At 36.4% G+C, this 24,420-nt stretch overlaps 1 protein-coding gene, 1 non-coding gene and 1 pseudogene across 3 annotated transcripts; all 3 read left to right on the forward strand.

Moving 5' to 3' along the window:
- Positions 1-3,356: 3,356 nt before the first annotated feature.
- On the forward strand, positions 3,357-3,463 carry LOC132162681 (small nucleolar RNA R71). The gene has a single exon (XR_009438259.1). It is a non-coding gene; the product is annotated as a small nucleolar RNA R71 (small nucleolar RNA).
- Positions 3,464-10,384: 6,921 nt separating this feature from the next.
- On the forward strand, positions 10,385-19,378 carry LOC132162567 (uncharacterized). Of its 2 annotated transcripts, XM_059572815.1 has the most exons (12): positions 10,385-10,559; positions 11,671-11,779; positions 11,994-12,286; positions 13,098-13,275; positions 13,381-13,609; positions 14,120-14,259; positions 14,477-14,766; positions 14,983-15,195; positions 15,298-15,789; positions 16,314-16,979; positions 17,817-18,347; positions 18,589-19,378. In XM_059572815.1, exons 3-12 carry the CDS (start codon positions 12,011-12,013, stop codon positions 18,811-18,813), a joined length of 3,240 nt encoding a protein of 1,079 aa, XP_059428798.1. In that variant the 5' UTR covers positions 10,385-10,559; positions 11,671-11,779; positions 11,994-12,010; the 3' UTR covers positions 18,814-19,378. The 2 variants fall into 2 exon arrangements, with proteins under 2 accessions (XP_059428798.1, XP_059428800.1); XM_059572817.1 differs by having other exon boundaries at positions 11,671-12,286; positions 13,390-13,609.
- On the forward strand, positions 19,053-21,240 carry LOC132162349 (protein DETOXIFICATION 49-like; annotated as a pseudogene).
- The last annotated feature ends 3,180 nt before the right edge of the window (positions 21,241-24,420 follow it).

Genomic DNA, 24,420 nt, shown 5'->3' on the forward strand with positions numbered 1-24,420 from the left:
GAGCAAACACTACAGCTAACAACTCCTTTTCAGTAGTGGAGTAGTTAAGTTGTGCATCATTCAGAGTCTTGCTGGCATAGTATATGACATGTGGAATCTTCTCTACTCGCTGACCCAAAACGGCTCCCACAGCATAATCAGAGGCATCACACATTATCTCGAACGGAACCCCCCAATTAGGTGGCTGAATGATTGGTGTAGAAGTTAAGGTTTTTTTCAGAATCTCAAAGGCTGTCTGGCACTTGTCATTGAAGTCAAAAGGAACATCTTTTGCCAATAGATTACATAGAGGTCTTGCTATCTTGCTGAAGTCCTTGATGAATCTTCTGTAGAACCCAGCATGTCCCAGAAATGACCGAATCTCCTTAACTGTCCGCGGGGGCGGAAGGTTAGATATCAAATCAACCTTAGCTCTGTCAACCTCGATACCTTTGTGGGAAATTACATGCCCCAAAACAATTCCTTGTTTCACCATGAAGTGGCATTTTTCCCAATTCATAACCAAATTCTTTTCCTTGCACCATACCAACACCAATGTGAGATGATGTAGACATTCCCCAAATGATGAACCAAAGACTGAGAAGTCATCCATGAAGATCTCCAGGTGACGTTCAACCATATCTGAAAAGATGCTGATCATGCATCGCTGAAAAGTGGCTGGTGCATTGCACAATCCAAACGGCATACAGCGATAGGCAAACGTACCGAACGGACAAGTGAAAGTAGTCTTCTCTTGATCTTCGGGGTCCAGTGGAATTTGGTTGTAGCCAGAGTAACCATCAAGGAAACAGTAATACTCATGGCCTGCCAATCTCTCCAACATCTGATCGATGAAAGGTAGAGGAAAATGGTCTTTTCTTGTCACGGCATTTAACTTCCTGTAGTCAATGCACACTCTCCATCCTGACTGCACACGAGTGGGGACCAACTCATTTTCCTTGTTCTTGATAACTGTAATCCCTGCCTTCTTCGGCACCACATGAATGGGACTCACCCATTTGCTGTCAGAGATTGGGTATATGATTCCTGCATCCAAAAGTTTAATTACCTCTGCTCGAACTACCTCTTGCATGGCCGGATTCAACCGTCTCTGTGGCTCGCGAGAAGTTTTAGCATTTTCTTCCAGATGAATCTTATGCATCACTACTGCATGGCTGATTCCTTTGATATCTTCTATGGACCACCCGATTGCTTCTTTATGCTCTCTCAAAACTTCTAGCAGCTCATGTTCCTGATCACTATCCAAATCGGCAGCAATGATCACAGGCAGAGATTCTATAGGATCCAGATACTTGTACTTCAGGGTGTCTGGTAGAGGCTTCAACTCCCGCTTGACAGGCTCAGCTGCTAATGAAGATGGATCAGGGGACGATGTCAAAGTAATTTATGTAGTCTTCGTCTTTATCTCAGGAGTTGAGTCTAACAAGGCGTCAGCTTGTTCCAATAAAGTGTCCAGTGCCATGTCACTTCCCAGTGCAATCAGGCATTCTCCTAAGGGGTCTTCAATATCTGGGGTCTTCAATATCTGGTTCATTGACAGTTTTCTCTACTATCTCCTCAATTAAGCATGTGCTTCTGACCTCCTCATACTCAAATGGCTGCTTGCTGATATCAAAGATGTTCAGTTCCACTGTCATGTTTCCAAATGATATCTTCATGACTCCAGTTCTACAGTTGATTAGGGCATTAGCTGTAGCTAAAAAGGGACGCCCTAATATGATTGGAACTTGAATTTCTGCATTTTCCGTCTCTGTATCTAAGACAATGAAGTCCACAGGGTAGTAGAACTTATCAACTTTGATCAGCACGTCTTCAATAATTCCCCTTGGAACCTTCACAGATCTGTCAGCCAACTGAAGTGTAATTGAAGTGGATTTCAACTCTCCCAATCCCAACTGAACAAATACTGAATATGGCAGTAGATTTACACTGGCCCCCAAATCCAACAGAGCTTTCTCAACTCGATTGTCACCAATCTTGCAAGCAATGGTAGGACATCCAGGGTCCTTATACTTTACAGGCATCTTGTATTGCAAGATAGAGCTGACCTGCTCAGTCAGGAAAGCTTTCTTGGGGACGTTCGTCTTTCTCTTGATGGTGACCAAATCCTTCAGAAATTTGGCATAAGAAGGCACTTGCTGGATGGCATCTAGGAATGGAATGTTTATCTGCACTTACTTGAACACTTTGAGCTCTTCTTTGGCGGTTTCAGTCTTTCTGGATACGGAGCTTTGGGTATATACTTTTTGGAAGGATCTTCAGTAATCGGAATGGCAATGTCCGGTCCTGTGTCTTCCGCAGGCTTGTCCAGGTTTTCCTTCTCTTCTGCAGCCTTAGTGGCCTCTTCAGACATGACCACTTGATTATCCACCTGTTTGCCTGACCTTAGAGTGGTGATGGCTTGTACATGCTCCTGACCATGCATAGAGGCGGAGGAACTTCCAATCACAAATTGCCCTTTTGGGTTAGGCACGGGTTGACTAGGGAACTTCCCTCTTTCTCTTTCCCTCACCTAATTTGCTATCTGGCCAACTTGTCCTTCTACCTTGATCATGGCCTGCTTAAGTTCTTGTATGTGTCAGCTATTAGCCATGTTGGAATTCCTCAGCTCCTGTATGGCTTGATTGGTGAAACCTTTTAGCTCTTGTACAGATTGGGAGTTGGAATTCTTGAGCTCTTGTATAGCTTGGGTGTTGGACCGGTCGACTTTTTCTATTAATGTTTTCATCATGTCTTCCAGTGATGACTGTGGTGCAGGCACTTGAGTGGTAGACTGATAAACAGGCGGTTGAGCTTGTTGAGATGACCTGAACTGATTCTGAGCTTGAGTGGTATCTCTTTGGTTCAATGGCTGATTCTGCTTCCAAGAGAAATTGGGGTGATTCCGCCACCCTGGATTGTAAGTTTCGGAAAACAGCCCAGTGGTGGGTTTTTTGTACTCATTGAAGGCATTGACTTGCTCAATTGGGTACTCTGTTGACAGAGTTGGGCAGTTTTGAGTGAAGTGCGTTTGACTATCACATAACCCGCATGCATCAACGTGGTAAGTATCTGCTACATTCACTGGTTTGTTTAGGACCATAGTGTCAAACTGACGCCTGAGAACCTTGAACTCCTCCCTTAATTCAGCATCGTTCCTCACCTCATAGATGCTTCCTGTCTTGGGAGCGGGTTGTTGTCTGTCCCAACTATCTTGAAAATCCCATTGTTGCGCTCGTTCAGCCATTTCATCCAAAGTTTTATAAACTTCATCCCCAGTAAGACTTAAGAATTCTCTACCATTCATCGTCTCAAGCGAGTTTCGCTCACTTGGTGTTAGTCCCCTGTAGAAAATTTGAACTAGCACCTCATTCTCAAACCCGTGGGGTGGGCATTTTATAGTAAGCTCTTTAAACTTCTCCCAGCTATCGGTGAATCTTTCCCCTTCTTTTTGTCTGAAATTGGTGATCTGTAGACGGAGGGCATTGATTTTGGAAATTGGGAAGAACTTGTGGTAAAACTTGCTTTGCAACATATCCCAAGAAGTGATCCAAGTCTATTGTTGAGTAGCCAGGATTTCGCCCTATCATGTAGGGACAGAGGGAATAACCGAAGGCGCACCGCTTCTGCTGGGGCATTTTGTGTATTAACAATGTCGCAAATTTTCAAAAAAATCCTCACATGAACATATGGATCCTCATTCTCTAATCTTCTAAATGCAGGAAGGTGGCCTATTGTACTCGGCTTCAGCTCGAAGCGAGTAGCTGGCAACACTATACACGATGGTGTGTTGGTAATATTGGGTACGAACAGCTCCGTGAGGGATCTAGGTTGATTTCGTTCTCCCATCTTAACAGACTTTTCCGAATCAGACTCGGAACTTTGAGAATTGGTGGGTGAGTTTGGTGGCTGTCTTAGATTCTCTCTCGCCGTTCTTTCAATTTCGGGATCAAAAGTGTTTAACTCCAGATTTAAAGATCTACGACCGAACATGCAAAAAGGAACTAACAACCTAACAAACTAACAAACTAAAAACTGAAATGAATTGAACTAAATTAAATTATATTAAACTAACTAAACACAATTGCAAGCAGAAATTAATTTAAACAGAAACTAAAAACTCACAAAAAATGACCAAAAGATTTTGGCAAAAATCTACTGAACTATTGCGGTTGCTGTCTTGGCCACAAGTGTGCTCGATCGTAGCAGGGCTGTAACACAAACAAAACAACAACAAAAAACAAAAAGAAAAATCCTTTCTTTTTTTTTTTATTATTTGTATTAGTAACACAAATAAAACAAAACAAATTGCAGAAAAATAAAATCCTAATTATAACTAGTAGAAGAATAAAACCGATCTAGAAATAAATTGGTTTCAAAAAAATAAACAATTCCCCGGCAACGGCGCCAAAAACTTGTTGTGCAAATTTATTTAACTCGCAAGTGCACGAATCAATTGTAGTTTAATGGATTGCAAGTGCGAGGTCGATCCCACAGAGAATTGTATTTTTGAAAGAGCAATTTATATCTAAACTAATTAAATCCTAATCTAGTTCCAAAAGGGTTTTGATTTTTGAGTTTTGAAAATTAAAGGATAAACATAAACTAAATAAAATAAGTAAATCTAAGGATAAAGGTACTAAGGTTTGGGAATTCACACTCACCAAATCATAACAACATACTTTATGTTCATCAATATTAATCCAAGTTCTCACAAATTAAATCATAGATATGTTTTACTATGCTTCAAAGAATTAATCAAAACCATCCCATGTATCCATTCATTGACCAAATCACAAAAGGAATCCAAATTCAATTGAAACACCAGATGTATCCGTAGAACAAATCACAAGGGATATCCAATTTTTATGAGTTAAAAGCCAAGCAATCAATCATATGAAATTATCTCAAATCATCACATGTATCCTTGAATCACAAGAGATATCCAAGAATCACTCCATACAATTGATTAGAAGTAAAACAATTGAAATATAAAACCCAATAAAATCAGAATAATAAAAACTTACATAAAAGTATTGATGTTCTTCATCGGTGAGGCTTCATCCCCAACCTTAGTTGGGAATTTAGCTCCACATAAAAATAAAATCTAAACCTAAACCTAAACCTAAAGAAAAACTAAACAAAAGAATTTTGCTCTCTGGGATTGTGTATATTTTCTTGAATGCAAAGAATTCTATTTATAAGCTTAGGGAAGTCCTAGAAGCCCAAGTAAACTTAGATAATTTGGAGGTCTGTCTCCCAGTCAAAATAGAAGTCTAAAATCAGAATAGGATTCGTCCAGATTTGTGTCCTTTAATTGCGGGGTGATTTTGACATAGTAACTCTCAGAATTACGAAAATCCTATTTCACAACAAATTGTAGTATTTTGAGCTAGCTTTCCAATGCCATTTGAATCACTTCAATCCGATATTTGAACGGAGAGTTATGGTCAAAATACTAAGATGTATGCAGAATCTGAATTTGAATCCGATCCGAAATCTTATCCAATCTGAACTTTAATCTGATTTAACCTTTTCTTGGATTTGGTTAGACTTAACCACACAATATAGGTCTTCTCAAAGTATTCTTTCTTCCAACTTTGCATTTTTTCCTTTAAAGCTGCAGTTTTTCTTCAATGACCTACAAAACACTAAAAACACAAAACTAACACAAAATATTAAATAACGACACAGCTAAAGGATTAACTAATGTAAATAAAGGGGTCCAAATATGCAATATTTGGCACTTATCACCTGGCAACGGATAGAGACGTAATTCGTCACAATTTGTTGTAGATCTTAAACTGATTGGGACAATATCATTCTTGTAATAGCCTGAAAGGCTATTGTATGTGTCATAGATAATGTTTGGGTTGTGAAGATTCCAAATTGTATCTTTGGCATTGTACGGAGCATTTTGACCCATTTGATTGTTATATCAATCAAGAGATAACTTGTTTCAAAAAAACAAAAAAAAAAGTTGCAATTAGAGATCCCTATAATCACTTATAAGAGCATTCCTAGCAACCTTAGCAAATTTTATTCATCAAAATAACCATTTTTTTATATTTTAACTACCCACTTTTTTAAAGCACACTTAGCAGTCTTACTATTTTAACTACCAACTTTCACTATTCCATTTAAATATTCTTTTTTTAAATACTTCCTGATTTTTTTTTTTTAACTTTTTCAAAGAATATAGAATGAGAGAGAAAAGTTATATTATTTCTTATTCATTTGGTGAGTGAGTACTACTACACACTTACCATTTATTTTGGGTTAAAATGTTGAGGCTGAAAATAGAGGATTTTAGTCACTTTTGTTAAATTGTCTAACTAAAATAATCAAAAAAATAATTTTGGTGAGACTACAAGGAATACTCTAAAAAAATAGTTTTACCTAAAATGAAAATAATATAAAACTTAACACTTATAAATACATTTATAATCTATCCATTCTATATAACCTATTCATTTTTGCAATGGGAATTGAGATGTCACGTTAATGACCACAACAAGTTTCCTTAAATGACGTGCATTATTGGTAATGTTTTCGTACCTTTCTTATTGTTATTTTCATCATCATTGTTATGAGAGTACTTTTTTATGGTTTGGCATTTTTATTTTTATTTTTTCTGAGGACCAAAAAAAAAAAAAAAACAGATGGGAAAGGAGGGACAATATATACCCACGGCTTCAGACAGACATCCTTCAAAAGTCCCAACCCTAATTTACTCAACTGGGTATGACAAAAAGATATGCAATTTGTTTTTTGATGTTGAAATAAATGTTCTTTTAGTCTTTATGGTTTTGATTTTGACAATTAGTTCTCTAAATTAAAAAAATTAAAAAGTGATTAATCACTCACTCACTCACTCACTGAGGAAGTAAAAAAAATTTAGTCATTTCTATTAAAAGATTTGACAAAATCTATTAATGTGCTAAATAGGGTTAGTTTGGTCACCCCATAACCTTGGCCCTTGAGGGTGATTCCGCTACTTCCTTTGAGCATATCTGGGGACCGGGGTGGCCAAACCATGGGGGTGGTTTGGTAACTCGATTTGGCTAGCCTAATTCGTGTTGATGTGGCATATTAGACTTTATCAACTTTTCTATTGACAATAACTAATTTGTTCTTTTTTGCTTATCCCATGGAGTTATTAATCACCTTCTAAAATCCAGAGAGCTGTTTTGACAAAACCCTAAACCACAAGAACCAAAAAATCGTGAAATTTGACTTAGGTGGTGTAAAAAACACTATAATATTCGTATTGTAGTTTTTCAATAGTTTATATTTAATTCTACTCTTTTTTTGTTATAAAAAATTTAAAACTAAATATCTATCATTGAAAAAACTATAACACAATATTTTTGCCTATATTTTCTCCATCCCATCTTACAAATTAACCATTATATTTGTGGATTTATATGGACCCCGCATAAGTTAATGATAGACCCTACAAATCTAATGGTTGATCTATTAAATTTGTATGAAATATGAGAAAAATATGAACAAATTATTGACATCAATCATTTTTTTTTTTTTTTATGGCACCTAAGTGGAATAAAACCGTGCGTATGTAATAAAGGGTATAGAATTACATATAAAAATAAATAAAACAAAAATAAAGGGCATAGAACTAATTGTAAAGCCATCTTGACCGTTTTCATAGCTTAATAAAGAAGTGGGGTGGAGTATATAGATTAAGAATATTATATTAATATAAAACAACTGAAAGTAAGAACTACTAATCACGTCTCAATCTCTCAATCTCAATCTCTCACTTTTTATTATTATTATTATTTTTTTTTTTAGGAAAAAATCATATCTAGTCTTTAGATTTTTATCTAATTTGAATTTAGCCATTAAATATTCAATTTCAAGTGTATAGCTCTTAAGTTTTGTCTAAGTTTAAAATAGGTCAATATTTTATTTTACCGGTAAAGTTAACGGTTTATCATCTATTACGTATCTCATTTGACACATGCATCATAAACACTTAATTGCAATACCACGCCAATAAATATTAAGTCATTCATAAAAATAATAATAAATGAACAAAAAATTCAAAAAAATTCATCGATTTGACATGTAGAACTTAAAAAAACACAAAACCTAAGAAAAAAAAAAAAAAAAAAAAAAGAGCAAACGGTAATTAAAGACTTTAGTTTTGTTGATGTGGCATTACGTTTGGGTGTTGAGATAAACGTTGACGTATCAAATGAGACACATATAGCAGATAACAAACTGTTAAATTTAACGGTAAAGTTATAGAGGGACCTATTTTAAATTTTAGCAAAATCTAAGGACTTTTATTCTTGAAATTGAAAACTAAATAACTAAATATAAATTAGATAAAAGCCCAAGGACTAAATATGATTTTCTTTTTTAATAAGGCAAACAAAGTATGAAATCTGTAAGAGGACCATAATTTGAATTAGTCCATTCTTATTAGCTGGAATAACGTGGCTTTAAAGTAATACAAAAAAGTTGAACCAAGCAATTAATTATTTGAAATCAAATTATTTATACCCATGACTCAATATTCTAATTGAATAGCTTCTTCTCAAATCAATTTCCAAATTCAGCTTAAAATATTTGGTAAGTATTCACAATCCCAAGACGAATATGAGTTTACATAACTTTTGTTATTCTTATTTTTTAACATGTGATGTGATATAAGAATATTTAATGCAATCTCCACGTGATCCATCCATATATTAATTAGTCCCAAGATGTTATTTAATAATGTGAATCCATTTTATTGGTAGCGAAGAAACGAACTTTTTGAAGAAAAAAAAACAATACAAACATGTTTGAGAGGAAAAGTGTGAAAATGACAATGCTATGAGTAATGGTAGGAAGTATATTTTTATTTTAGAATTATTTCACATTGTGATGTGGTAGTCTCAATCAAGAGAAGTGTTCCATTTCTTTCTTTCTTTCTTCTTCGTTTTTTTTTTTTCTTAAATGATGTGTCATGGAATGATGACACATTATTTAAGAACCAACTTTTAAAAAAATAATTTAGGAAGTCTAACATTTCTTCTCAATCAATCATTTGATCTATTATTATTAAAAAAGAAAAAGATTGATTGAACATGTTATGTCAATATTGTGAAATAAAAAATTGATTTCTATAATTACATACTTATAGCATTGTGAAATAGTTGTGGCCCGTGGGATAAAAAGTTGCAACGTAGGTATTTCATTTTATCAATTCCTTTAAATTTCACCCCGTTAAGGTTTGTCATTAAATCCTATGAGACGATGCCAAAATGATTAAAATACCTCTTTTTGTTTTAATAATCTTTAAAATAGGAGTATTTTGGCATCCCATGTTAGTATTTAATGGAAAATTTAATGGTGATGATGAAATTAAAAGAGGTTGAAAAATGGATCACGTTGTAACTTTTGATAATTAGAGGTCAACATTGCAAAACTAATGACATATGGGACGGTGTAAGTGAAGTTTCCATTGAATTATTTATTTATTTCGTTAAATATATTTTTTTAGGACAAAAATATACATAACCTTAAAACTATTAGACAATTTGCAATGTTAACCACCGCCAAGGGTGATAGTTTAATGGTCTCAAAGAAATTCTCATGAGGTTTTGTATGCATTAGGGTCTGGGTTCGACTCACGTAATGAGAATCCTTTAGCCTATTAGTGTTAGCTACATTGAGTCCCGTTGATGCTTTGGTGGGGCGAGTGTTAAGCTATGGCTCGGTCGGTCTTAAGGGAGCACCTGCAGTTCCTACCGTCTAGACCTTTCCTGAGCGGCATCCCGCCGGTTGGTCCTACTATGGTTACGCCCAAGTATGATCGCTAGAATTGGCCTCCCCCTCCAACCTTTTAAATTTGAACAAATTTTCAATTAAAGCAATGTCCTCTAAAAATTGTAATTTACCCCTTCTGTACCAAAAAGACAAAAATACTTCTATAAAAAATTTAAAAATACACAAAAAAAAAAAAAAAAAAAACAACTGGTGACCCATTTTTGAGAATTTTGGGTATGGTCTTTTTGAGAATTTTAAGAAATTTTGTTCTTACATTTTAATCTTGTCTTCTGGAAATCAAAATTATGATTCTGCCGAGCAGCAGTTTATAGTACTATTCCCACTCATTAATGTCCTACACTTTTTAGGGTCGGACAGTTCGCAAATGCCTATTAGAAACCAAACCTTCCTTAAACGGTTACAAAGTTTTGCTGTTCTTTTAGATCGTGTCCCAGCACCATGTATGCCAATAATATCGCCACGTGTCAGCTTCAGAGACACTCTGTTTACGTGGCCGAGCGACAGTTCAAACTTCGGACCCAACGCCCACACACGCCAAATCCGTAGAAACTAGAAAGAAAGAACAAGGGCATTGTAGTCCAGCTAAAGTTTCGAAATCCCGACACTGCCCTTGGAGTTGAAAGCGCACGGTTTCTTCACATCTTTCTCTCTTATGCCTTTCTGTTTGGGGTATATTCTCCGGTTCGATACTCTACGTAACGGAAACCAGCACCTATCTCTGTCAAGATTCTTCGCAGTTTCATTTCTGTGAATTTCTCTCTCACAACAAGTTCCAGGTTATGTATAATATCCGTTTTTTGTTGGGTGTTCTTTCTTTTTGTTTTCATTTGTGTAATTTTTATAATAATATAAATTCAAATTCTTTGTATTTCGGGCTTCCGTTTCTTGGGTGATTGTCATAGTCTCTGTGAATAAATTGGGCTATTTTTGGATGGGTTTTGTTGCTGAGATTTGTTGCGGTGTTTTGAAGCTACCATTTTTAGGTGATTAAGTAGTTCTAGTTGTTAGCTTTGTGACTGTAGTTTTTTCATATGGCTATTGTTTTAGTTTTAAATTTTCCATTTTTCCTAGTGGGTATGGTTTATTTTGGTGGGTTTTGATCAAATTTCATGTGATTCTTGATCTGGGTTTTGAGAATTATTGCTTGATCCGGGTGTTTAGGTGGTAAATGCTACCAGTTCTGGTGAAACAGGACCGGTGGAAATTCCCTACAATCGGAATACTTGCTTTTCCAGAGGGATGTTGAAGTTTGCATTTGGAATTTATTGAATGGAACTAGTATTAGTGTCTGAAATTTATGGTTTTCTGTGACAAGGAGAATAATAGAACTCGTTGAGCGTAAGCCAATTCGTGTTCGACTCCCACATTGCTTAGATTTGAGATGCATTTGGCATTTTGGGTTTTTTTTTTTTTTAGTAAAGCTTGATGAATCGTTGTTGTATCGCTTAAGGTTTGTACGGAAGCTCAAGTTTTTGGAAAATTTGCACTAGTTTAAATAGAGTTTCTTTTGAATTCAGATAATATAATGCCGAAATGTTCTGTACGTTGTCTTTTCTTGTAAAATTAAAAGTAAGTGATGTCACTGGTACTCAATACGTACATCAGATAGAGTTATGTTAGCATAGTGCTGCATACTTCTTTTCGTAATACTTCTATAAATATTTTGTTTTGTTACATATAACCTGTTTACCAATTTGTGTATAATGCTATCCATGTTCTGATGATTTTACACATCTAAAATTTATGAGGTAGGATTGAGAGGTAGTACCGAGTCATCTTTTACGAGCCAGTTATATGTGTTTTTTGCTTGTTGTGGACTATAATGTTTATCCCTTGTTATCGAGTTATTATCCACGAGGTATACTGATGGAGGAATTGTAAATGCAGTTTGTTGCTTAACATGTTTAATGGAGATTCCTATGCAACCATGAAATGGGGGTTTGTGAATGGCTGCTGCAATTAGTTTGTGTTTACAATGAGGATGGTGATGAAGATGGTGGGTTAGAAGCTTGTTAATTTAATTATTGATTTAAATGGACATCTTTTCATCAATTTCATGATTTTTCGGGTTGGAAGATCAATTATGTCGTGGACTGAACAGAATGAGCTTCTTCAAGGGCCACAATAGCGACTTGGCCTGAAGTAAAAAGTAATCTTGTTCTTGACAGTTTCTGGTAACAGCATATTTGTTTTTTGGTTGTGGCATTAAGGCTTGAAGATTTAATTTATGGAGGCGTTAGTCTCAGCTCAAGGACAAAAGCAGAATTTGCAGACTGCTGGTCGCAAATCTTTGTTAAGTGGACCCCAGAAAGATTTGTGGCTTGTTGTGCAAGAAGGGTTGTTTGCCGATGTAGATTTGGCTTTGGCACTACTTAAGAAGAATGGGGGTAATATCAATGCGAGAAATGTATTTGGGCTGACTCCTCTTCATATTGCGACTTGGAGAAACCACATTCCCACTGTTAGGAGGCTTCTTGCAGCTGGTGCAGACCCAGATGCTAGGGTGTGTTATTTTATGTCCCTTGATTTAATTGAATGTTTTTATCCTATAAATGGTTCCTTTCAAGTTGTTGCTTCCAGGATGTTTGTGATCTTGTTTTGAGATGCTGTGCTCATATTTCTGATGAGTTGGTTCTGCTGTAAATCGGATTGCATTAGTTTTATTTTTGTCTCCTATTTCAGTAACTGAGTTATATCTGGATGGAAAGGAAACGGTATGCTGATTGCCCTTTTATTCCCTGTCAATTTTGTCTTTCCTCTTGTTTAGGCAGCATGCTTATAAACGAATTTATGTCTATGATTTCCTTTATATTAGTTTGAGTTTTGTTCCCTATTTCAGTTGCCAAATTATATCTGGATGGAAACAGTATGCTGATTGCCCTTTTATTCCCCGTCAATTTTGTCCTTCCTCTTGTTTAGGTAGACATGCTTGTAATGAATTGATGTCAATGATTTCCTTTACATATATGCCTTTGGTGGAATTAGAAGAGATAAAATATGACAATCTTGGAGATTTGCTTGATGAGAAACTATGTGGTATTATTAGTCTATCAAACTATTTTACTTGGCATTGAATTATAAAATTAGCAGTGATAGTGGATTCTTTCATAGTGTCTATATGTTTCTCATGGAAGTTGGAACCGACAAGTAGCTGATGTTGTATTTGCTTTCCTTTTGAAATCACTGTTTCATATATTTCTGTGTCTATGTCCTTCTAGATTCTAGATTCTGAGTCATACTGAAAAGCGTTTGATTTAAATAATTCTGAAACCAGTGTTCCCTCTTTGCATGAACCCTTGGATTATTCATTTTAGGATGGAGAATCAGGATGGAGTAGCCTTCACAGGGCCCTACATTTTGGTCATCTTGCGGTGGCTAGTATCCTTCTTCAATCTGGTGCCTCTATTACGTTGGAGGACTCTAAAGGTCGAACTCCAGTTGATCTCATATCTGGGCCTGTGTTGCAGGCAATTTGCAATGAACATAATTCAGGTATCCACTACTTTATTACGACATGTTCACTGGAGATCTTATTGTTATTCTAAAAATGAACGTAATAGTGCTTGGAAATAACTGCGACGTTGTCCATGACTTTAGTTGCTACAGAGGTGTATAGTTGGGGAAGTGGCACAAACTATCAACTTGGAACTGGGAATGAGCACATACAAAAATTACCACGCAAAGTTGACGCACTTCATGGTTCTTTAATCGTGTTGGTTTCTGCTGCAAAGTTCCATAGTGTAGCAGTCACTGCGCAAGGAGAAGTCTATACATGGGGATTTGGAAGGGGCGGCCGCCTTGGGCAACCTGATTTTGATATTCACAGGTATAATTACTAGTTCTACCTCATTTGCATGCAAACAGTTGTTTAAATTTGATTATAATTCCGAAGTCAATTCTCCAAATTTGAGCCATCTGATAATTTTGGCATATGCACTTCTACTGAACTTTGAATGGCCTATAACTTTTGTTTTAAATGGTTTCAACATATTGTCAAAAACTGAATTCTCTGCCTTGCACTTAGTGATATATATTTATATGATCACTGATTCACATTTGCATGTTTGTATACAAAAAGCAAAATAAATGAGAATGGGTTTTGTGTGCTTGCGAGTTTCACCTTCAAGACACAATTACAAATTGTTGAGGTGCAAACAGAAAGAAAGCTGACCTTTACACTGAGGTTGAAGTGCACTATATAAAGTAGAAATTGAATTTCTGTATATTTTCACTTGTGAGAATGGAAAGTTTCACTTGCAAAGTTTTTTCTCTTAGCTATTAAGGTTTTTTTGAAATCAACCAGATGTATATTATGATATTAGTGTATTCTTTACAGCGGTCAAGCTGCAGTTATCACACCCCGTCAGGTGACTTCTGGTTTAGGGTCCCGACGGGTGAGGGCAGTTGCAGCAGCTAAACATCACACTGTTGTTGCTACAGAGGGCGGGGAAGTGTTCACCTGGGGATCCAATAGAGGTAAATTATATGGGGAAGTTGGGTACATATGAATATAGAACTGGCTAAACAAATGATAATCATTGTCTATGTGAGACTTGCCTATCAGTTTCAATTGGAAGTTTGTGTTTGCGACAATGGTACAGGCGAATGATAAAGATGTTTCTTCTAGTTGTTGATGTGTTTCCCGACATTATTGATTCTTGAAGTATTTACTTTTTTCATATCATTTATGCAGAGGGTCAGCTTGGCTACACTTCTGTGGATACACAATCCACACCTCGCAGAGTGAGTTCTCTGAGGTCAAAGATTGTTGCTATAGCTGCAGCAAACAAACACACTGTTGTAGTTTCAGAGAGTGGTGAAGTTTTCACATGGGGCTGCAATAGGGAGGGTCAGCTTGGTTATGGCACATCGAACTCAGCATCAAACTACACACCAAGAGTGGTCGAATACTTGAAAGGCAAGGTTTTCACAGGGGTTTCGGCTGCGAAATATCACACAATCGTCTTAGGAGCTGATGGAGAGGTAACTTATAGCAGATTTATATTGTTGTAAGAACTAGAACAGATGCTTCGCCCAGTTACTTCAGCTTGATCATAAATACTTCTATGCCATTCAGCTTTACTAATATTAGTGTCCTACATTGTTGTTGTGTTAATATTGTTTGTGTTTGGTTGCTCAAATACTTTCCTGCTGTTTACTCTTAACTTTGGCCAAATCCTACATTTTATATCTGGGCAGGTATACACTTGGGGTCATCGACTTGTTACACCTCGACGTGTAGTCATTGCTAGAAACTTAAAGAAAAGTGGGAGCACCACTTTGAAGTTCCATCGCATGGAACGGCTTCATGTGGTTGCTGTTGCTGCAGGGATGGTACATAGCATGGCTCTTACAGAGGATGGTTCACTATTTTATTGGGTCTCCTCTGATCCTGATCTTAGATGCCAGCAGGTTTTATTTTCTCAGTGCCTCTGTTGATTTTTTCCTATCCTTGCAAGTGAAACATGTTACTTACTTTTCATCCCTATTTTTTTTTTTTTTCCAATTCTGTAGCTATTTTCGCTGTCTGGAAGAAATATAGTAAGCATTTCTTCAGGAAAGTATTGGACTGCGGCAGTTACAGCAACAGGTGATGTTTACACGTGGGATGGGAAGAAAGGTAAGGATAAGCCACCTATTGCGACCCAGTTACACGGTGTAAAGAGGGCTACCTCAGTTTCAGTTGGTGAAACACATCTATTGATTGTTGGTTCTCTGTATCATCCCGTCTATCCACCCAATGTGGTTAAGAGTCCTCATAAGCTAGAGCTGAATGTCAGGGATGAGTCAGAGGAGTTTGACGAGGATTTTATTTTTGATGATATGGAGTCCAACAATCTGTCATCCACCATACAAAGAGATGATTCTGGGCGAAGACCCATTCCAAGCTTAAAAAGCCTCTGTGAAAAAGTGGCAGCAGAGTGTATGGTGGAGCCACGTAACGCTATACAACTGCTTGAAATTGCAGATTCACTTGGAGCAGATGATCTGAGAAAGCACTGTGAGGTATGCTCACATATGACCTGCTTAATTTGGGAGAACTTTTCCTAATTTTAAAGCTTCAAACGTACCTAACTTGTGTTCCTAAGTGGCTTTGTTGTGGAGAAGTCAATTATGATTTTTTTTCCTACTATGCCCATACACAGCAAACAGCCTCTCTTTTCTCTCACATGTCTCAAGTATTGGTCTGCAGGTTTTTTAGTCTCATTTCCCTACTGCCATTTTGGCCCTCATGGTCACACAATTTATGGGAAGCCCATGTCTTCTTAAGTACTATTAGGACTGCTGTTGTATTTTATTTAGTTTTTTTGGGGCGCCACCTGCCGTACTTCTCTTAGAAGATCATTTAATGGATTGAAAAAGACGTTATTGTGTGTTAGATCCATATTATCTTAAAAATCGTTTTAAAGATTGGCACTTGGTGCTGTTTATATGGTGTACACATTAAGCACGTTCTGTAGACTTTATTTGGGGGAGATAATTCTCTATCTGTTGTAACTTACTTATCCAAGCTGTTTACTTGTACGCAGGAGATTGCTATCCGCAACCTTGACTACATTTTTATGGTCTCATCACATGCTATTGGAACTGCCTCACCAGGCATTCTAGCTAACCTTGAAAATGTGTTGGACCAGAGATCATCTGAACCATGGAGTTACCGCCGGCTCCCAACTCCGACAGCCACTTTTCCTGCAATTATTAATAGTGAAGAAGATGATACTGAGAACGAGATTATAAGGACTCGTAACTCCCACACAAAGAAAAACACCTCAAAAAGCAAAAATGACCAAAGATTAGACTCTTTTCTACAACCCAAAGATAATCCCAATGAAGGCATCTGTAAACAAGTTCGAGCTTTGAGGAAAAAGTTGCAGCAGATTGAGATGCTTGAAGAAAAGCAGTCTAGTGGGCATCATCTTGATGACCAACAAATTGCAAAGCTTCAAACCAAGTCTGCCCTTGAGAGCGAGCTTGCCGAGCTTGGTGTTCCAGTTACACCACTGGCTAAAGCATCATCTTCAGTTTCACCGGATGGTAAAGGCAACAAAAAGACTCAGACGAAAAAACAGCGGAGAAAGAGCGCACAGAGGGTCTCGCAAGTGGAGACTGCATCTGGTTTTTCTGGCACTGAAGTCATTCCAAACTCTACGAAGGATTTCTTGGGTGTTGAACGTTTTCAGGTTTCCAAGAATAAGGTTAGCTTTTTAACCATTATAACACTCCTTTGCTTTGAATAGCTAATTGATTGCACCATTCTCCCAATTTTTAACTGATGAAAGACTTGGTGCTAGTTGATTATGGATTCACAAAAATATCTTGTAAGGAGTCGTTGGGAGCATTTTTTATGCAGCTGAAAGCTAATATTACCGTGTTTGTGGGCTTAAGTGGTAGGTTGCTTATGGGTACACAAATTTTTGATAATGAGTGTTCATAAGAAATTCAAGATTCTGCTCCAGCCAAATTTTGTAAAATCATTATGTTAATTTGTTTGTGCATGCATACTTTTTAAATAAATCTAGGTTTACTGGAGGGAAGCTTGAATCAGGTAGGAACATTTCTTGACTTCTTGTAGAAATTAGTGCTTCTAGGATTATTTTATGCATTCATATGTGTGTCCCGTGCAACCCTAGTAATTTGCTGAAAATCTCCAACCTGCACAAAATTGGCTTGCGCATGCTCATGCTCATGCGTTCTTCATCCTATAGACAATGATTGCTTGAATGAATTTTAGTTTTTATATTTGTGTACTGGTTTGAAATAGATTCTAGTGGTGTTTCTATTCAGACTGTTCTGAAAATCTTCTTCTGAAATTCGTTCTGTTTCTTAACCCTGTCATCTAATTAGTATTTTAAAGTGTCACCATTATGGTTCCTATTGGATTGTAGCCTAAATGATTTTTATGTCCTCTTATACTAAAGAGAACCTTTTAGTTATATTTTCTACAAACTACTGAGAAGTCAGAAAAATAAAATACATATTACTTGAATATTAAGTATCACTGTTGAACGGTTTTGATTTGTAACTTTTGATAGGAGGGAGGTGTCATGTGTGAAGAAATTGTGGCGAGCCAAGCTGCTAAAGAGTCCACTTTTCATGTTCAGGACAGTTTAGTCTTGGCAAAAAATAAGAACTTTGTACCAACATCATCCAAGAAGAAAAACAAGAAGGGAGGCCTTTCTATGTTCTTGAGTGGTGCTCTTGATGATACCCCCAAAGATGTTGCTCCCCCTCCTGCAACACCCAGAAGTGAGGGTCCTGCATGGGGCGGAACTATAGTTTCAAAGGGACACACTTCTCTTCGTGAAATACAGGATGAGCAGAGCAAAATCAAGGTGAACAAACCACCCAGCAGCAAGGATCAGGTGGAAGATCTGTCCGATAGTAGAAGTGATGGGAAACTCCTATTGAGTTCGTTTTTGACCTCCAAACCAATACCTGTTGTGGTCTTGGCTTGCGCTTCTCAGATGTCTGATGGAGAGAAAAGCACGCCTCCTTGGGCTGCTTCTGGGACACCTCCCCACCTTTCTCGTCCATCGCTTAGGGACATTCAGAAGCAGCAGGAGGTTTGTGAATTTAAACCCTAAATATTGGCAATTTATAGAGGTGATATGGACTGGATTATGAAAATGGGTGTTATTACATTTTTATCTTAGAAATGCCTTTTCAGAAACATTCCTTCTGCCTACTGTTTGCCCAATTACTACCATAGGCTGCCCATGTAGTGTCCTGGAATTTCATGTGCGTGTGTTATCTTTTATTTTCTCATATGTGAATTTGATTTTGTTTTGCTTTGTCTCAAATCAGGGAAAGCAACAGCAGATTCTCTCCCACAGCCCCAAAACAAGAATGACTGGATTTTCAGTTGCGTCAAGTCAGGGCTCACCATCAGATTCCCCTGGATTGAACCGCTGGTTCAAACCGGAGGTCGATACACCCTCATCCATTCGCTCGATTCAGATTGAGGAAAAGGCTATAAAAGACCTCAAGCGTTTTTACAGCAGTGTCAAGATTGTCAAGAACCAGTCCTGAGAGGGCTCTTCTTTGTTGTTTTTGTTTTTTTTTTTTGTTTTTCCCTTCATTAATGCTCTTGCTGTAAAATTGATTGTACAGCTGATCTGTACATTCAACTCTTTTGATTTATAGAGTAGTTCTCATTCTTCTTCCCACCTCTTTTTCTTTCTCTTTTGCCACCTTTCTTTTCTCAAGGTCTGGCAAATCTTAGATTTTAGATAAGTTCTTGTTGATGCAAGTTGTAAATTCTACCAGAGATGGCTGTTTCTCTTGTAGATATAATAATGTACTAATAATACTGTTGTACTCTTCACATGATCTCTTAGAGGGTCACATTTTTCTTTTCTTAGTCTTTTGATCCTTCTTGGCAAATACTAGATTGCTCAGAGTAGATTGGAAATCTTGTATTTGTTGTTTGTTGTAGTCTTTAGAATCTTTAGTTCAATAAACATGCACTCTGCAGTTGAATTATTTGGATTTTTGGCTGCGTAATGATTGACCAAAAAAAAAAAAAGAAGAGAATAGAGTTGGACCCATGAAACGGCAAATTCAATAATTCAAGTGGTTTCTCATTACTATTTGATTTTTGGCTTATTGGAGCATTGCTCTTATGGTTTTATTTGCTTCGGCATGTCATAGTTGTCTGCTGAGATGAACCTTCAATGCTATCACTAGAATTATTATTGCTCAATTCTTCGGATTAGGATCTCTTTCAATTTAAAAGAAATTGTAGTTTTTCAAATAACAACATTTAGGCGGTTTCTTTACATCGAAATGCCTGAAAAAATACCATTTATTAAAATTGTGGAATGTTATTGAGACTACCAGAATTTTATTTTTTTAAAAAAAAAAAGCTTCACCGGCTATTCCATTCTCTCCGGCCTCGCCATGGGAATGGAGCCGATCTGTGGCCAAGCCTTCGGAGCCAAAAACTCCTCCACCATGCAAAGAAGAGTGATTCTGCCTCTGTTAACTTCAATTCCCATATCGTTTCTGTGGCTCAACATGAAGAAAATTCTTCTCTTTTTGGGCCAGAAAGCTGATATTGCAACCGAAGCTCAATCCCACATTTTCTATTCTCTCCCGGACCTCGTTGCGCAATCTATTCTTCACCCTCTACGAATTTATCTACGATCACAATCAATTACTCTGCCTTTGACATTGTGCGCAGCTTTTTCAATTCTTCTTTACATTCCCATCAATTACTTTCTTGTTTATGTGGTCAAGCTCGGAATCAAAGGGGTTGCTCTAAGCGGCGTCTGGACTAATTTCAATCTTGTAGGATCATTGTTATTCATTGATCGTGTATATTGTAATCTCCGGCGTGTATGAGAAAACATGGGGAGGAATTTTAAATTCCTTCGAGTCGTTCTTCAATGGGTGGAAAGATCTCCTAAAATTGGCCATTCCAAGCTGCATTTCAGTCTGTTTAGAATGGTGGTGGTATGAAATCTGTTGGCTGGAGAGAGAGTTAAGAAAAAAGTGTTTTAATACACCACTGAGAGTGTATATTAGTTTCAACAGAGGTTGTTTCTCTTTTTATTATTTTACTGTTGTATTAACTCAAGTTTTGCATAACTTGAATAAACACTACTGTAACAAATTGTTTATAGTGGATTGATCGGAGTTAGTCCCGTGGATGTAGGCTCACTGCCGAACCACGTAAATACTGTGTGTTGATCTCTTGCATTTATCATTCCATTATTATTCTATGAAGTTTGCACAATCATTGAGTCAAGGGTGTGCATCCCTAACAAAATCATGATTTTGCCATGTGGGTTGTTGCTTAATCCACAAGCAACCGTCGCTTCAATGGGGATTTTGATTCAAATGACGGCGTTGATCTACATTTTCCCGTCTTCTCTGAGCTTTGGTGTATCGACAAGAGTTGGAAATGAACTGGGTGCTAATCAGCCAAAGAAGACAAAACTTGCAGCAACGGTGGAAATCTTTTTCAGCTTCATCTTAGGATTTTCAGCATTGCTTTTCGTTGTAATGGTGAGGAAGATATGGGCGACCATGTTCACCCAAGACGTCGAGATTATAGCCTTGACGGCGACGGTTTTGCCTGTTATCGGCCTCTGCGAGCTCGAAAACTGCTCGCAAACAACCGGCTGCAGCGTTTTAAGAGGAACGGCTCACCCGAAATTGGAAGCCAACATCAACCTCAGCTGCTTTTACCTCGTGGGAAGGCCAGTCGCCATGTGACTGAGTTTTTATGCAGGCTTTGATTTCATAGGGCTTTGGCTTGGCCTTTTGGTCACGCAAGGCTCGTGCGTTGTCACCATGTTGCTCGTTTTGACTAGAACCAATTGGGATCGACAAGCCCAGAGGGCTAAGGAGCTTACTGGAACCACTTCTACCACCATTGATGACGATGAAGATGAGAGATTAGACGATAAAATTCAGGATTTTTCCATTTCATTAGATAATTCACTAGTTTGAACAATTTTGGAGTCATTTGTACAAAGCTCAAAAATCACTAGGGATCTCGGATGAACCCAACAGTTTTTCATATCAACATTCAACAGATTAAATTAGTTTAATTCTATGTGAAATTTCATTTTCTCTATAGTTTTTATTCATTTCAATTTTCATTGTTCTAAATTCATTGAATAATATTTAAAAATCCCACATGATTTAATTACTCTCTAAACTCTAAAAATTGTAATACAGGAGAGCTTAGGTGATGTAAAAAAAAAAAATACAGTAATTTTTTCAACCGTTAAATTTAATTTAATTTTTTTACATCCTACCCAAATCCTTAAAAATATATATATATATATATATATATATATATATATATATATATATATATATATATATATATTTTGGGGTGGGCTTTATAATTACTTAATCATAACTTTTGAGGATATAGATGCTTTGTGAAAATTTTTTACCCGCATACCATAAAGCAATGATAAAGAATATAATATTGCCCATATTATGATTCCAGCATGATTCTTAGCAAAAACAATAAATAAATAATATTAATAAACAAAAAGATTCGAGCTTGACACCACCCGCTGCTGCTGACTCACGTTGGTTTGGATATGTGCGTCAGGGAAATGGGCGTTTGGTCGGTTGATTAGACTCGGTCACTCAGCAAACCGCCCACTCTCTTACCCGCCACGCCTTCAAAAACCTTTTTGGGATAAGATATTTTAAAGTCGGGATTTGATTTTAAGACAAAATTATAGTTTACCATCCAAAGTTGACAGCGTTTTTTAATTCGAACACTAAAGTTTTAATTTTTAACAGCATTTTTTAATTTAAATACTAAAGTTTCAATTTTTGCAATCCACTTCTCCAAAGTTTCAATTTTTTGTAATTTGACCAATTGCATTCAAAATTTTTCATATTGCCCATAATTTTTATTTTTATTATTTTTTATAAAAAATAAAAAATAAAAATTCAGGTTGGCCGTATCCACCCCTTTAGCCATCTGGCCATTTTTACACCCTCAAATTTGTTTTTTTTTTAAAAAAAAAAAAAAAAAAAAAAATCAAGGGCAATATGGGAATTTTGAAATAATATTGATCGAATTGAAAAAAAAAAAAATTAGAATTTTGTTGAGGTGGATTGCAAAAATTGAAACTTCTATATTTGAATTGAAAAATACTGTCAACTTTAGATGGGTAAACTGTAATTTTTCCTAATTTTAATGTGGCAATTAAGAGCATCCACATCAAGCTCTTGAAAATTTAGTTAAATTTAACTTTCAAAATGTATTTTTTTAGATATAGCTAGTTACTTTTAAAGACTACGAAATATTAAACTCTCTAAATATTTTTTTACTTTAATTAAATATTATTTTTTTATTGTAAAACCAAACTACTTTAACTACTATGAAACTCACTTTCATGCTCACATTCATGAAATTATTTTTTGTGCCCAACTGCATTTTTAATTCTTTTTAATTCTAAGAGATTTCATTGATGAATGCATTTAATTTATTAACCGATGGACATCAATTAATGTAGTTGTGTATTTTGCTAGTTGATTTTGCAGCTCACAACACCCGAGTGTGGGTTGCTCGGGTGTGGGTGTGGGTTTCCTGGGTGTGCCTACACCCGGGCTGCTTGTGGGTAGCCTACACCCGCGCATGCTTTTGTCCTTAACACTGCCCATTAATAGCGAACAGTAATGCCGAAAGTTTTGCAGTATACAAAATCCTAAATAAATCTAAGAGTTCAATCGTCGGAAAAGCATACCTGAGACGGAGAGAGAGAGGCTAAGCGCAGATCAAACACGAGGGGAGAGAGAGGCTAAGAGCAGATCAAAAACCGAGAAGAGAGAGAGAGGCTGAGAGTAGATCAAATCAGAGCCCCTAATCGATTTCACCGAGAGCGAGAGTGAGAGCGGGAGAGAACAATGGAAACAGAAATTTCCATGGCTGACGGTGGACAGAAATTTCCATCTCTGTATGTTCTCTCTTGCTCTTGGTGGTGTGACGAAAAGAAAAATGGAAGGAGAGAAAAAGTAAAAGGGGAGGGGATGAAACTCTGGAGGGAAAAAATCACCAAAAGTTTAAAGAAATGTTAGAAATAGAGAGCTTGATATGATGCTCTAAGAGTATAAATGATGTTAATATTATTTTAAATTTTTTTTAATGACGTGACAATTTATTTATTATGTGTCATCATAATATTGAAGATATATTTGAAATGGAACGATTATTTTTATGAAGGATCTCTTGAACCTATTTTGCATATTAAACGGGATCTAAATTATGACCATAAAATTAGTCTTAAAATGGAAAAAAAAAAAAATCCTATTCCGCAAGAGACCCGTTAACACTTTTGAAATTCATATAAAGGGACCAATCAAATACGGTTTGAATATTAATTCAAATAATTAATTTCAAGTTCAAACCCTAATTCTATAGTTTAGTCTTCTCATTTTTGTTAAATATTTGAAGTGTTTAAGCATTTTGGAGAAGTGAGCGAATTCAAATGTGGATCATTGTTTTGTATAGTTGTAAAATATAGTGTCAAGCAAGCGAATGATTTGGAATATTGAAAACCCTATCACTATTAAGGTTGAGCATGAGTCATGACCCTTTGGTTGATGTTGGTTGAATTCTAACCTTCAAACCAATGGGTTTGACAAATGAAAACCAACTAATTAAAAATCCCAAACTTGTCATTTTTGAAGTAGAATCAAGCTGAATCCATATGGGTTTGTTAAATTCAATTCCGTTGGTTGGTTGGACCAACAAAACCAAGCAATCAAACCACCGGGCCGTTTAAGATTACCTTGCCTTGTTGTTTTAGCTAATAGGGACTGTTTGTTAATCATTTGATTGATGTTGCTTTAATTCTGACCTTAAAACCAATAGGTTTTACAAATTAATGAAATTCAATCAATAATCCCAAACTTGACATTTTTGAAGCAGGATTGAGCTAAATCGATATGGGTTTGTTAAATTTGATTCGATTGGTCAATTGAATCAACACACCAAGCAATCAAACCACTGAACCGTTCAAGATTAATTATGTCATCGGAATGTCAATCTTAATCTATTGCACTTTTTGAAATCGTAATCCCAGACAAACTCTAATTATGTAAAAAATTGTTAATCTTAACATTCCCTTTCAAAGAAAAAAACAAAAGTGAAACCCT

The sequence above is a fragment of the Corylus avellana genome, chromosome ca9 (genome assembly GCF_901000735.1).
Source record: "Corylus avellana chromosome ca9, CavTom2PMs-1.0".
Taxonomy (NCBI): domain Eukaryota; kingdom Viridiplantae; phylum Streptophyta; class Magnoliopsida; order Fagales; family Betulaceae; genus Corylus; species Corylus avellana.

What these genes read in the sequence shown, in the direction of transcription:
- LOC132162567 (XM_059572815.1), top strand. Translation starts at nt 12,011, where the DNA reads ATGGAGGCGTTAGTCTCAGCTCAAGGACAAAAGCAGAATTTGCAGACT. An exon ending in CTGATCTTAGATGCCAGCAG is followed by an intron (nt 15,196 to 15,297) that starts GTTTTATTTTCT and finishes CCAATTCTGTAG; the next exon opens with CTATTTTCGCTGTCTGGAAG. An exon ending in ATCTGAGAAAGCACTGTGAG is followed by an intron (nt 15,790 to 16,313) that starts GTATGCTCACAT and finishes ACTTGTACGCAG; the next exon opens with GAGATTGCTATCCGCAACCT.